The 12,399-nt window shown below is 39.7% G+C and overlaps 1 protein-coding gene across 1 annotated transcript in view; it reads left to right on the top strand.

Annotated features, from left to right (window-relative positions):
- Positions 1 to 12,399, top strand: part of abcc5 (ATP-binding cassette, sub-family C (CFTR/MRP), member 5) — a 42,108-nt gene that overhangs the window by 8,242 nt on the left and 21,467 nt on the right. The window contains exons 3-13 of the mRNA XM_079620434.1: positions 1,985 to 2,133; positions 2,932 to 3,087; positions 4,650 to 4,794; positions 8,251 to 8,484; positions 8,681 to 8,854; positions 8,938 to 9,085; positions 9,680 to 9,828; positions 9,909 to 10,016; positions 11,249 to 11,602; positions 11,682 to 11,753; positions 11,849 to 11,973. Of these exons, the coding sequence (XP_079476560.1) occupies positions 1,985 to 2,133; positions 2,932 to 3,087; positions 4,650 to 4,794; positions 8,251 to 8,484; positions 8,681 to 8,854; positions 8,938 to 9,085; positions 9,680 to 9,828; positions 9,909 to 10,016; positions 11,249 to 11,602; positions 11,682 to 11,753; positions 11,849 to 11,973 (1,814 nt within the window). The remainder of the gene's footprint in view (positions 1 to 1,984; positions 2,134 to 2,931; positions 3,088 to 4,649; positions 4,795 to 8,250; positions 8,485 to 8,680; positions 8,855 to 8,937; positions 9,086 to 9,679; positions 9,829 to 9,908; positions 10,017 to 11,248; positions 11,603 to 11,681; positions 11,754 to 11,848; positions 11,974 to 12,399) is intronic.

Here is a 12,399-nt window from a genome sequence, read left to right as displayed (position 1 = left end):
AGAAGCATTGCTTATACACATGTAAAATTACACAATCATCAAATACTAAACAGCATATAAATCAAAACTGCCTAATGTTATTGAGTGAAATGTCGACCCAGGACGAGGCATAGGACTGTGAAGCTTTGGGGGTGTTGATGGACTCGATCTACTCCATCTATGTTTTGATCATCATTCAGAATCCGATCCAGGCGTAGTCTTTGACAAAAATGCAAAATGTTATTTTTTTTTTTTTTTTTATGAACTTATCCACATTCAAGTGTAAAAAAAGAAAGAAAAAAAAGAATGCATGAAGTTTTTTTTTTTTTTTTTTGCTTGCTTGAAAGCAAAGGCTCAGTTCTTTCTTTTGATATATTGCATGTTTAGATATTCAAACAATAAAATATACTGGGGATCATGTAAGTTTTGTGAAAATGATCTAAAATGATTGCGCTGGCTGGCAACGCTGGCAGGGAAAGTGTTCATTTGTATTTACCGTTTGGCTATTGGTTCATACTGGTTTCTCTGCCTGTGATGTCTATTAGATGTTATATATGTTAACAAATCAAATCTTGTTGTAAAGTGTTACCATAGATATTATTTCTCATTACGGTAGATTCTTGTAGATTAGTAGCTGACTTCAGTTGAGCGTAGTTTGTTTGATGATATCTCTAGCGGTGTTTGAAGATTCCCATCCTGTGAGGCTTTAAAGTACATGCTGTTCCCTTTACAGGGCTAATCCGGCTGACTTTTTCTGCCTCCCTGGGTTTTAAAAGATTTTAGCGTCTGCTTTTGCTTACACACACGTATAAACAGACACACACTCTGACTGCTCAGAACACTTAGCCTGGATGTCAGCAGAATACGCCACAGTACTCGTCACCAAGGGCAACGGCCCGTATAATAGGCTGTTGTCTCAGCTGGCTGCGGGCAGCACACAGACACACTTTATTGTTGTCTGGCCTGTAATTTTTTTATTTTTTATTAGAGTGGTAATTGGCACATGTCACAGTGTGTAATTGCACGTGGGGTCAAGTACATTTAATTAAGGCAAGACACTACAGGCGAAACCACGGTTTTAATTTTTTCTTGCACTGGCCAGTTTTGACATTTTTGTAATAAAAGTGATAAAAAGAAATATCCAAAACCCCCTCTGTAAAAATCTTTAACTATTATGTAAACAGAATGAAACTAATGCATATCTAATTCGATAATGCCTCATTTCCACATTTAAAGACACCATGAAATTCAAAATAACTTCCTCTGCCTCTTGCAGCGACAGGTCTTCTCTTCTCGGATGATGTGTTTATTGGTGTGAGGAACAACCTGTCACTCACATGACATCGACCAATAGCAAACCACAACCATCCAAAGTCCTACCCCACAATTTTTTTGTTTTTTGTTCAAGAAACTTTTACTCGGATATACATCACAAAAAAGATTATCACAACTTGCGTTTTTAATGACTTTAAACATAACATTTCACAAAACTTATAATACAAAACATTTGTGTAAATGTACTGATTAATCAGCTGGGCAAAGTATGGTGATGTCTCTTAGTTAAAGTTAGTTTTTGCTCTATTCCCCTGTAGTGTCGTGCCTTAAACAGTCTTCTAAACTATTTTGGCAGTAATTGACACAAAACACATGACTTAAACGTGTGTAAACAATTATGGTCTTCGTCAGCTGTGTTTAATGCTGCGTGCAGTTCGAGACTGGAGGTTCCTTCCCATACTGTGGTGGTTTTCACCCTAGGAAATATTGGACGTTATGTGTTGCATGGTTTCAGGAGTCTGACTTGTTTCCTTCCTCTGTTTTTTTTCCACTGATGATATTTGTTCTTGCCCAATACATGCTGACAGACATGTCGTCTTTCATTTCCTGTCATCATTTTTTTTGCATAGTCACATCTTTCCATGTAAAAGAGCTGAAATGCTATGAATACATTTTTTATAAAAACCAAACAAACTGGAAGCTAAACCTGATCTGCTGACGTTTCTCCCAGGATGCTTTTGAAACGGCAGCGAGAGCTGAGGGTGGCCTCTCGTTGGATGGCGGCAATGCAGCTGACGCAAAAGAGTTGGAGGACGAAGTCGGGAGAAGCAAATACCACCACAGTGTCGGTGTGCTCAAGCCCATCCGCTCCACCAGCAAGTACGTACTAAAATCATGAATGGTAACACTTTGTCCATTTCTAAATGCTTTTGAAGGCCAATCTCTCAAACGTTAAAAGCTCAGTAAACCTGAGAAAGGGGATGACAATAGAAGTTATACATAACCTCATAAAGACACCACATCAATTGTTTTTTTTTTTGCACCACACCTTATTAATCACTGTCAAAGAATGTTATGTGCCAAGGAAACTAATGATTAAAACCTTATCTTATCTTATTTGTAAAATATTAAGTTTAGACAAGGCCAATATGAGGGCAAAAACAACTGAACTGAACATCTGTAAAATAAACTAGCTTTTGTTTGAGCCATGCTCTCAGACTTTCTGAAACATCGACTATTTATAAAGGGAGAATAACAGAATTGAGCAAAAGCTACTACATAAAGTGAAACCATAATGCTAATTTCAATTAAAGTCTCAATTGTGATTTGCACTGAAGAATCTTAGAGTCAAGAATAGAAAATTAACTTTTTGATTCTTGAGTGCAAATCACCTTTAAGGTTTGATGCAAGTTATGGATTCATACTCCAAAATAAGACAACACAGGAGATGAGAGAGCACTGTATAGACTTCAACAAAAGCAACATTTAGGTAAAAAACTCAAGTGATTAAGTTCAAATACAGTTTCACGAGAATAGATTGTGTATACTGTATATACACTGTGTCCCAGAGAAAGGCACGTAGGACTCACACTGGGTGGCCCTAATAAAATTGGTAATAAAAAAGTGCATATTAGGGACTAATCCACGTCTCTTGTCTGTTTCTCATTGTCATCACAGGTATCAACATCCAGTGGATAACGCCGGCCTCTTCTCTTTTATGACATTTAATTGGTTGACGTCGTTGGCTATGCTGGCCCATAAGAAGGGTCAGCTGTTTCTGGAGGATATATGGGCTGTGTCACAGTTCGAGAGTTGTGAGACCAATCGTCACAGGTCAGTACTGATATGTCCTATCAAAGCACTCATCCAACTAAAATATATGTTATTCAGGCCTAGCAGGGGCAACCTCCTCATATAGTACTACGGTGGTACCAAAGTGGTTATACCATGGCACCATTAACATAGATACAGTAGGGCTGGATATTTGATTCAATATCAGGTACAAAAATCTCTCTCAACTAAAGCTGTAAACTATACAGGGGACCCTGTCAGTTGATGCATATCTAAGATTAAAATGAACAACAGAGTACAGTTTCTATGTATTCAATTGTGAGCTGTATACAAACATTTAAATGTTACATAACAGTTCATTTTTTTTTTGTATATTTAATGACATAATTAAGATTCTACTTGTTGAAATATAAAAATTTCAGACATTTAAACTAAGTAATTTTGACATTTTAATGAGCATGGCAGTGGTAATGTATTTGGTCTGGGCAGACTAGATCTGTTACGCATGCCGCTGTAAAGAAAGTATGAATTCGCTACTGCTTCTAGATGTAGAGATACGCTGCTGTGTTCATGTAAGTTATGCTGCTATTGCATGAACATGCAGACATAAATCCCGTAGCAGATTTAGGCAGGTGGAGCTGGGAGAGGTGGAGAGTTTCAGAGGAACTCTGATGTAGGAACATGCCTACAGCGAACACTGAACCAGAATATTTTAAGTTGAGCAAGCAATCTCATGTGCTGCAGAATCAGCAGAGGCCAGTCAGCTTGTGTCATGTGGTAATAGTGTGATTGCTGGCAGATTGCAAGTAAAGGACCTATCAGCATGCGCCATCTAAAGTTTGGTGACTGAACTAGATATCTAAATTGTGACTGTCATAGAAACTTGTTTCCATGACAGATTTATTCAAATAAACATTAAATAATCAAGACATCACTGACAAGTTAAGTACAAATATGATGAACATGTAACAGTGCATCTATTTAGCAAAATGCTCATCTCTAGAGTTATTTTTTTTAAAGTCCACATGATATGAAAATTGACCATATTTACTTTGTTTGCCTAAACTGATCGTTTTGTGGTGAACAATTCATCCATGCAAGTCAATCCACACCAAAAAAATGTTGGCTTCGTAATCTTTAATCAAAATCTGAAAATGCCCCTCCCCTCTGCATTGGAGGACTTTCCCTGATGACGTCGGTTTGACGGTTTTGGTGTCTGCTCAACATCCGTAACCACGCCCCTCCAACTGACAGTAGACAGGTTGAATGAAACACCTACTTTTCTAGATCTAATCATGTGCTAGTTGGAAAAAAAAGTACCATTTAGTATTCCGTTTCTCTCGGAAATATGTCACAACACTGAGATAAAGTCGGTTGCAACTTCCGGTTCACGCGGACTTTAAATTGACTAATGAGCTATTCCTGAGGTAAATGAAACCTTGTTTATTAACTTTTTTTTTTATTGATGTCTTCAACTTGAAACTCTCAAATCGAATGGTTCTGCAGTGGTGGTACTTGGCACTTTTGTTAGTGCTAAATGGACATGGAGCCAGGCCTGATGTCATTGGTAGATGCATTACATATCAACTCCTTCATTTCCACAGGCTGGCCGGGTTGTGGGATGAAGAAATCCGGACACGAGGAGAGGGGGCGTCTCTTCGTCGTGTGGTCTGGCATTTTTGCCGCACGCGTCTGCTGCTGTCCATCCTCTGCCTTATGGTTACTCAACTCGCAGGCTTCAGTGGCCCAGTAAGTAACACCATCTAAGCTCTGTTGTGTCTTTCTGGTGTCTTTTCTTCTTCTCCCTCTGTCTATCTCTCCCACTCTTGCTCTACCTTTCTCTATCTGTCTATCTGTGTATTATTAGCTTTGTAGATCCACCTATCAAATACCTGCCCCCCCCTCAAATGCTCAGGTGAGTGTTCAGATGGGGAATTGAAGGTGTTACTGTGTTGCATTGTCACTGGGCATCAGAACTGATCTGCTTTACATCTGTGATGTTTCCAGTGTGGCTCCTAAAACCATTTGACAATTAGTGCTATTTATAAAGTGCCTTAATGATGACTTGTGCCAACACCAAAAGAGTATTACAACTTTTCCGCTCCTTTTTGCCAAATAGTTAGACTTTCTCGTCATAAAACTTTAATAATTGAGATGTTACGGTGTAATATTATTCAAGTATGTCATTTCTACGCCACTAACGGCACCAAATGGACCTGCAAATCTTTTTGAGCAGCCCAGCCGGACGTAGCGACATTAGCTCATCCAATAATGCAACAGTCGGTAGAAACAATAACTTCTAAACCTTTAAAGACAGGCCTACTGTGAGCGCTGATTGTATATGCTTTTTAGCCATCCATTCGCATTATTTAAACTAATTTTTAAATAATAATTGTTTAACATCTTAATTTGTGGTGAAAAACTACATTACCCATGATGCTGTACAGGAAATTCCACCAATCAGAGAGTTTCGGGGAGCAAATTGCGCCTAAACTTCTTGCAGGGAATGCCCACTCCCATGAAACACATCAAATGATGTAATCTAGTTGATTTCGCTATGCTGTCCAATGTATATAACTTAAAATATATAGTTTCTCTAGATATAATCAATAACTTTAAATGTGATTGTCATTCGCAGTGCTTCATGGGATTGTAGTTCTTTCCTTACTAAAGCTTTTAAGTACCTGTGTAATGTTGTGTATCATCTCATAGCTGGTTGTTTCGGGTCATGCCGTATAACACTTTAACAAAAACGTTTTTAAAAATCCCTAAAATGGAAAAATGAATGGAAAATAAATACTTCCGAAACAAGCACTGCTGGAAAAGTGGGTGGGCATGAAAGCACATTTTGGTTTAATTTAGAGGCGGGACTAAAGTGTTTTTCAGTTCTGCTTGGTGCTGCCAGTTGTGTAGAAGTGACACACTTCACCTTTAATCAAGTCTAATAATTAAGGCCAAGTGATATTAATCTTAACCGTCCTGTAATTGAGAAAGTTAAAGATAAATGACTCAAAGCTTAGTCATCACGTACAGTTCCAAGAGTTTCAGTTCCAAAAACAACAACAAATTGATTACACCTGTTAAAAAAACCTGCTGCTCTATGCCTGTGAAAGTTTCTGTTTGTCTGTTGCCTTCCAGGTACCAGGTGTTTTATATATGTGGTGTTATCATCGGGTAGATAATAAGGAAAGTATCTGTTCTTATGGCCCGCTATGAAATGATAGATTTGGGGTATAACTTAAGTTTAGGGGCATTGCATGTAGCACAAGCGTAGTCTAGAGAGGAATCTCCTTAGGACAGGAGGATAGGCTAACATATTCTTCAAGGAGAGCTTCTGTCACTGTCCCACCAAGGGCGACACAGCAAGGCTCTGTGTCCTTCAATCTTTTGGAGAAAATCGGGCTTGTCAAAATGCTTGGATTTCAATCTGTTTAATCATCAACTGACTTTTTCTCCCTGTTGTCTATATTTAGCAACTCCCCGTAGAACATCTCCTTGAAGAGATACCTGTCCTTGCTCTGATGACTGAGGTCAGGGGTGGTTTGTAAAGGAAGGTGGGTGTCTATGGGAGTGGGTGGGGGTTCAGATTGGAGTTAGGGGTCAGAGGTCGCTGGGTCCCCATGTGTGTGACATGTGACAGAGGCTATTCTTTAGACTCCACAGGGTGTCCATTTAACCTGCGGGGAGAGCATACGGCAGGCAGAGCCGGTGAGGATTCCTGGGAGGTAAGGGCATGTTTCTTATGCAGGGCTGGATCAAGAGTTAATGCTGTTTGCTGCCCTTCTCTCTCTTTCTTTCCGTTTCCCCTCTCTTATTTGATCTCTGTAATTATTCGCATCTCATGTGTTTTGAAATGATTCAGCGAACAAATGTGTCTAAGGTTGGGTAACTGGTTGTCAAAACTGTGCAATGTATGTCCGATGACGAATGTGGGCAAGATTTTGTGCCAATGGACAATTGATTCAGACTTCTCCAGATATCTGTCCCATATGCCAGCTCCTTTGCTCAATGGAAAACGGACTTGTGGGTTTTTCTATATTGCTGGGGTTTCTTGTTTTGGACTGAAACGCTCTCAAGTTTGAGAGATCCATGGGCGTACAGGCAGTTTTCAGACCCACACCTTTTGTCCTCAATATGTTGCTGGATTTTTGACCAATTTCATGGACACCTTTTTGGGCAACTATGTGGTGTAAATGGGTCTCGTAAGATGTACGTCATTCAGGGAGGGATCGCTGCCCCACTAACCTCGATTAAAAGTAAATGGGACAGCTTTTAAGTGATGACAACTCGCAAATGGACTCTCAAAGAACTAGATGTGCTTTTTCTTTTGACTTTATATCTGAAATCATACTTTTATGAAACAATGTCTTTTGTTTTTTCCTCTCACAAGTATTGATTTGCCATGTTTTTTCTTTTTTTTTGCTCAGACATCTTTGTAATAAATCTTTAACTGCTGAATGTTTCAACTTTCAAGGTTAAATATTCAAGGTTTCATTAATAAAAGCAAGCAGCTGTGTTGAACCACATGGGTTTGCCCGTATTCCCAGTTTATGTGTGCATATCCTTGACTGCATATGTGCATGATATTTGAGAACAGTGTGTGTGCGACTGTGTGTGTGTGTGTGTGTGTGTGTGTGTGTGTGTGTGTGTGTGTGTGCTTGTATGGACTGTGTCAGCTGTTAAAAGTTTTCTGTGTTTTGTGCTTCCGCACACTCTGCTACTAACGATTGATATAATTGATATTAATTTTCAGGTGTTAAAACAAAAGTACGTCTCCATCCTGTACCCCCAACCTGATGTGACTGTAGGTAAAAAGTCTTTGAATCCACAAACAAGGGGCATTATGTCCATGATTCACTTTGCTAAAGTACAATGTATCGCACAAATGGTACTATCATTGTCTCTCTTGTTCTCTTCCAAAGGCTAGAGAAAAGGGCCAAATAAGGTAAACTATTAGAACACAGGCTTGACATTGTCTCTCAGTACAAGTTGCTCCAGTGATTATGATGACGTCCCACACGTAGCATACAATGATCACCTTTTTCTGCCGAATGACGTAGTAATGCCAGATGTTTTATGATGAGGAAGGTCGCAAAATGTTGTCGAACTGTAAATATCGCAGTGGTGTGGTGCAATCGTATGTTTGTATCCTCAGTCACGCCTGCTGTGTCCTGTCGCCCCCTTGCTCGTCCTCCCTCTCCCCAGGCGTTTGTGGTGAGGCGGTTACTGGAGTACACGCAGAAGAGCGAACCCGACCTGCCCTACGGCCTGCTGTTGGTGCTGGGCCTCTTGGCCACCGAGCTGATTCGCTCCTGGTCCCTCGCCCTCACCTGGGGGCTGAACTACCGCACCGGCACCCGTCTGCGTGGAGCCGTCCTGACCATGGCCTTCCACAAGATACTGCGTCTGCGCAGCCTACGGGAGAAGAGCATGGGACAGGTACGGTGTTGAGGGACAGACGAGGAGTTTTCGCATTAATGAATTGGACATTTAGGAAGGTTAGGAGCAGATATCCTAGGGTGTTGAATGGTGAAGAGATGAAGAGTGAAAGAAAAAGAAGGTGATGGCCGCAAATCTATTTTACGGTGGTATATGTCGCACATCTTGCCAATGTACGTGTTGCTTTTCTCTTTAGTTGATCAATATGTGCTCGAGTGACGGGCAGCGCATGTTTGAAGCCGCTGTGGTGGGCAGCCTGTTGGCTGGAGGCCCCCTGGTGGCCGTGCTGGGAATGGGATACAACTTATCAGTGTTGGGGCCGACTTCTCTGCTGGGTTCTGCCGTGTTCATCCTCTTCTACCCGACCATGGTGAGGTTTTCCGTTCCTGCTTTGTCTTGTTTTTAGCGCTGGGAGTTTCCGTTGTAATGCCACTGTTTTTCCCGTGCCGGTAGATGTTTAGCTCCAGGCTGACGGCATACTTCAGGAGGAAGGGAGTAGCCGTGACGGACCAGCGTGTTCAAAAGATGAATGAGATTCTGAACTACATCAAGTTCATTAAGATGTATGCCTGGGTTAAGGCGTTCTCACAAGCTGTACGAAGTAAGTTGTTTGTTATTTGGCGTTGTGTATTTAGCTTAGTGTTACATTTAATATCATTGATATACCATCATAGTTTTTTATATATATTTTGAATTAGTAAAAAAAAATATCAGTTTTATCTCTTTTATTCTAGTAATTCTCTTGTGTTTTTGTCATTTTTATTAGTGTTTTAAAAAATTTTTTTAAATATGTCTAGATATTTTAGTATCATTGATTGATTATTTTTTATTTTATTTTTTACTTGTGTTTGGCTTAGTGTTATTTTGATATGTTATTTGTATCATTGATCTACTATTATAGTTTTTGTTAGTATTTTTTAATTCGATTTCTTTAAGTTTTTTGTTTACATTTTAATTTGTTAAAGGTTTTAGACATTTTTATTAGTTTTATGTCTAAAATTGTAGTTTTAGTTATTTTAGTACTTCAAGTTAAACTAAACTAAAAATTAGAAATGTACACTAGTTTTTGTATATTTTATTTCAGTTAATGTTTCAAGTATTGATTTTTTTTTAATGGTTTTGTTTTAGTTAACGATAATAACCCTGGTTTGACTTATGCATACATTTTCGCTAATCATTGCTTACCATCAAACAGGAATTAGAGAGGAGGAGCGTCAAATCTTGGAAAAAACAGGATATTTTCAGAGCATCACAGTTGGCGTGGCTCCTATCGTCGTGGTGATTGCCAGCGTGGCGACATTCTCCACCCACATGTTGCTAGGTTATGACCTTACCGCTGCACAGGTAGGGTTACATTGTTTGTTTTGAAGTATAGTCATTACCACAGTATTAATGAACTCATGCATTGACTTTTTTTTTCTCAGGCATTTACTGTCGTCACTGTTTTCAATTCCATGACCTTTGCCTTGAAGGTCACCCCATTTTCTGTCAAATCTCTCTCGGAGGCATCTGTCGCCATTGATAGGTTCAAGGTGAGCTTTCTGTGCCTCTTTCTACAAACAGTTACTTTCACCTCTGTCAAGACTTTGTCTGTCCTTTAGTGTGTGTTTTGCCTACTGTTATCAAGGCACCCACTGTAAATCCAGGTGTGGGAGCAGGTGGTATCATTCAGGTGTGATTGATTTGGTCCAAATAGAGGATCTTGGGGATTTGGCTGAATGAGATGGGAATGGGGCTGGTCTTGTCAGAATAGTGCCACATTGAGAAGCTCCAGTTGCCTCCCAGCTCACCCTTATCTCGCAGATTATATCTTTGTTGTGTCTCTTTATAATTTCAATGTCAGAATACAAAAATCACATAAAGTCATGAACTGCGGCACAGCTTTCATATCAAAAGTGTTGGAGATAAAATCATAAAATGGTGATTTCAGGAAGTTGTTAGAATAATAAAATGAAAGTGGACACAACAAAGAGTAAATAATTGTAAAAACTACAAAAAAAATTCTGTTTAGTTGTTTAGAACAGAAAAAAGCCTGATGAGAGTTGTTGAACATGTGTTCGCCAAACATCTCAGCTTCATGCATCTGGATTTGACTCTCTTCCAACTTGTTTGGATTTTTGTGCCGGAATCAAACACGCAACAATAGAGCACTGCAGTATTATGTATTTTTGTAGGCCAACCTGGACGTTGGCATCACACTGGATTTTTCCATTGGCTTTTGGATTATTGCAGAAAATAAGCTCTCTGACCAACAGTTTATGATTTTTACATGTTTTGTTCAATCGTGATAATCTTCACAAATTAATTTTGAAGCCTAAATACAATCACCAAATGTAAAAAGCCAAATGTAGTCAAATGTAAAAAGCCAAATGTAGTCTATAAACAAACTATTCTACAGTCTTGACTTCAACGTCACCATCGTTAAGCTTTCAGTCTTTATTTAAGAAACATTTTCCCTGAAAGTTGGAGTATATATTGCAAGAGCGCGAGTGATAGTGGCTCCTGATCAAGAGGCTGTGCAAGTGGACTGGAGAGTAGATGAGTTTGGACATGCATGCTTTAGCTTTACATTGCTTTGCTTGCATTTGGAAACATTGTACATGGATACTGTAATATGCAGACATGATTTAAGAATCCTCAGTTAAATTCAATAGTTTAAAAGAAACAAGACAGACAAACAGGCTCTGTGTTCTGTGTTATATTTAGCACTTGTAAATGTTATACATTTTGTCCGTTTTCTCTTTGTTTCTTAATTTTCCTCCAGAGTTTGCTTCTGATGGCAGAGGTCAAGATGATCCGTGAGCAGCCAAGCAATCCCTCCAGTGCAGTAGAGATGACTGGTGCCAGTTTGGCTTGGGAAACGGGGGGTCACAGCGCCCAGCCTTCGCCCCGTGGTACACCCTATATAGGCCTCGGAATGAGAGGGTGTCGCAAGAAGCGTCGGCAGCGGGACGACCCGAAACATCACGTGATTTTGGAAGAGGAAACGCATGGCCAGCTGTTGCATGATGTGTCTGGAGACATGGCGTCCAGTCCTGAAGATCACACCCTTCAAGTGCCGACCATCAGCCAACGGCTGCAAAGAACTCTTCACTGCATCGATCTCACTATACAAAAGGTCTGTCTAAATGCTAATTTGGCCGATTTATAATGGTCGAGATGACTACTAATGATCATTCCTGTGTTTGAATCTTTAGGGGAAGCTGGTCGGTGTGTGTGGCAGTGTGGGAAGTGGCAAAACATCTCTCATCTCTGCCATTCTTGGCCAGGTGAGCGTTTATGGTCTGATTTGTGCAGCTGTCATTCATTGATCCATTAGATGCGTTTAGAAATCCTCAGATCCACTGTTGTGTGTGTATCCCAGATGACTCTTTTAGAGGGGACTGTTGCTGTTGATGGAGATTTCGCGTATGTGGCACAACAGGCCTGGATTCTCAATGCATCCTTTCGTGACAATATCCTGTTTGGCAAGGAAATGGAGGAAGAGAGGTGAGCACCAGTTCTTTTTCGTTCTTCGCTTAGGGGTAAAAATAAGTCGGAAACATCTTTGCCTCCATTCAATTCATGAATTGGAATTTGAATTGAATTGACTCCGCCCCACAGGAAGTTGAATTTGAATTGGAATGACAGGAAGTGGAATTAAATTCATGGCAATTCAAAGAAATTCCACACAGTCACACAACAGAAAGAATGTGTTGAATCTCACACACATTCAGTGTTAGGAAGGTTACTCTGGAAATGTATTTGCTCACTGTTATAAGTTATCCATTATAAATGTGGTTTGGATTACTTTATTTGGATTACTTTATCATTGCAAAGCAATTTCCTTTTCATTTGATTAGTAACTAATTTAATTACACATTCTACCTCAGTAATTCAACTAGGGATGTCAACGATTAATCGACGATCGATTAA

The sequence above is a fragment of the Phoxinus phoxinus genome (genome assembly GCF_949152265.1).
Source record: "Phoxinus phoxinus genome assembly, chromosome: 8".
NCBI classification, from domain to species: Eukaryota; Metazoa; Chordata; class Actinopteri; order Cypriniformes; family Leuciscidae; genus Phoxinus; species Phoxinus phoxinus.
This window is presented reverse-complemented; position numbering and strand designations above follow the sequence as displayed.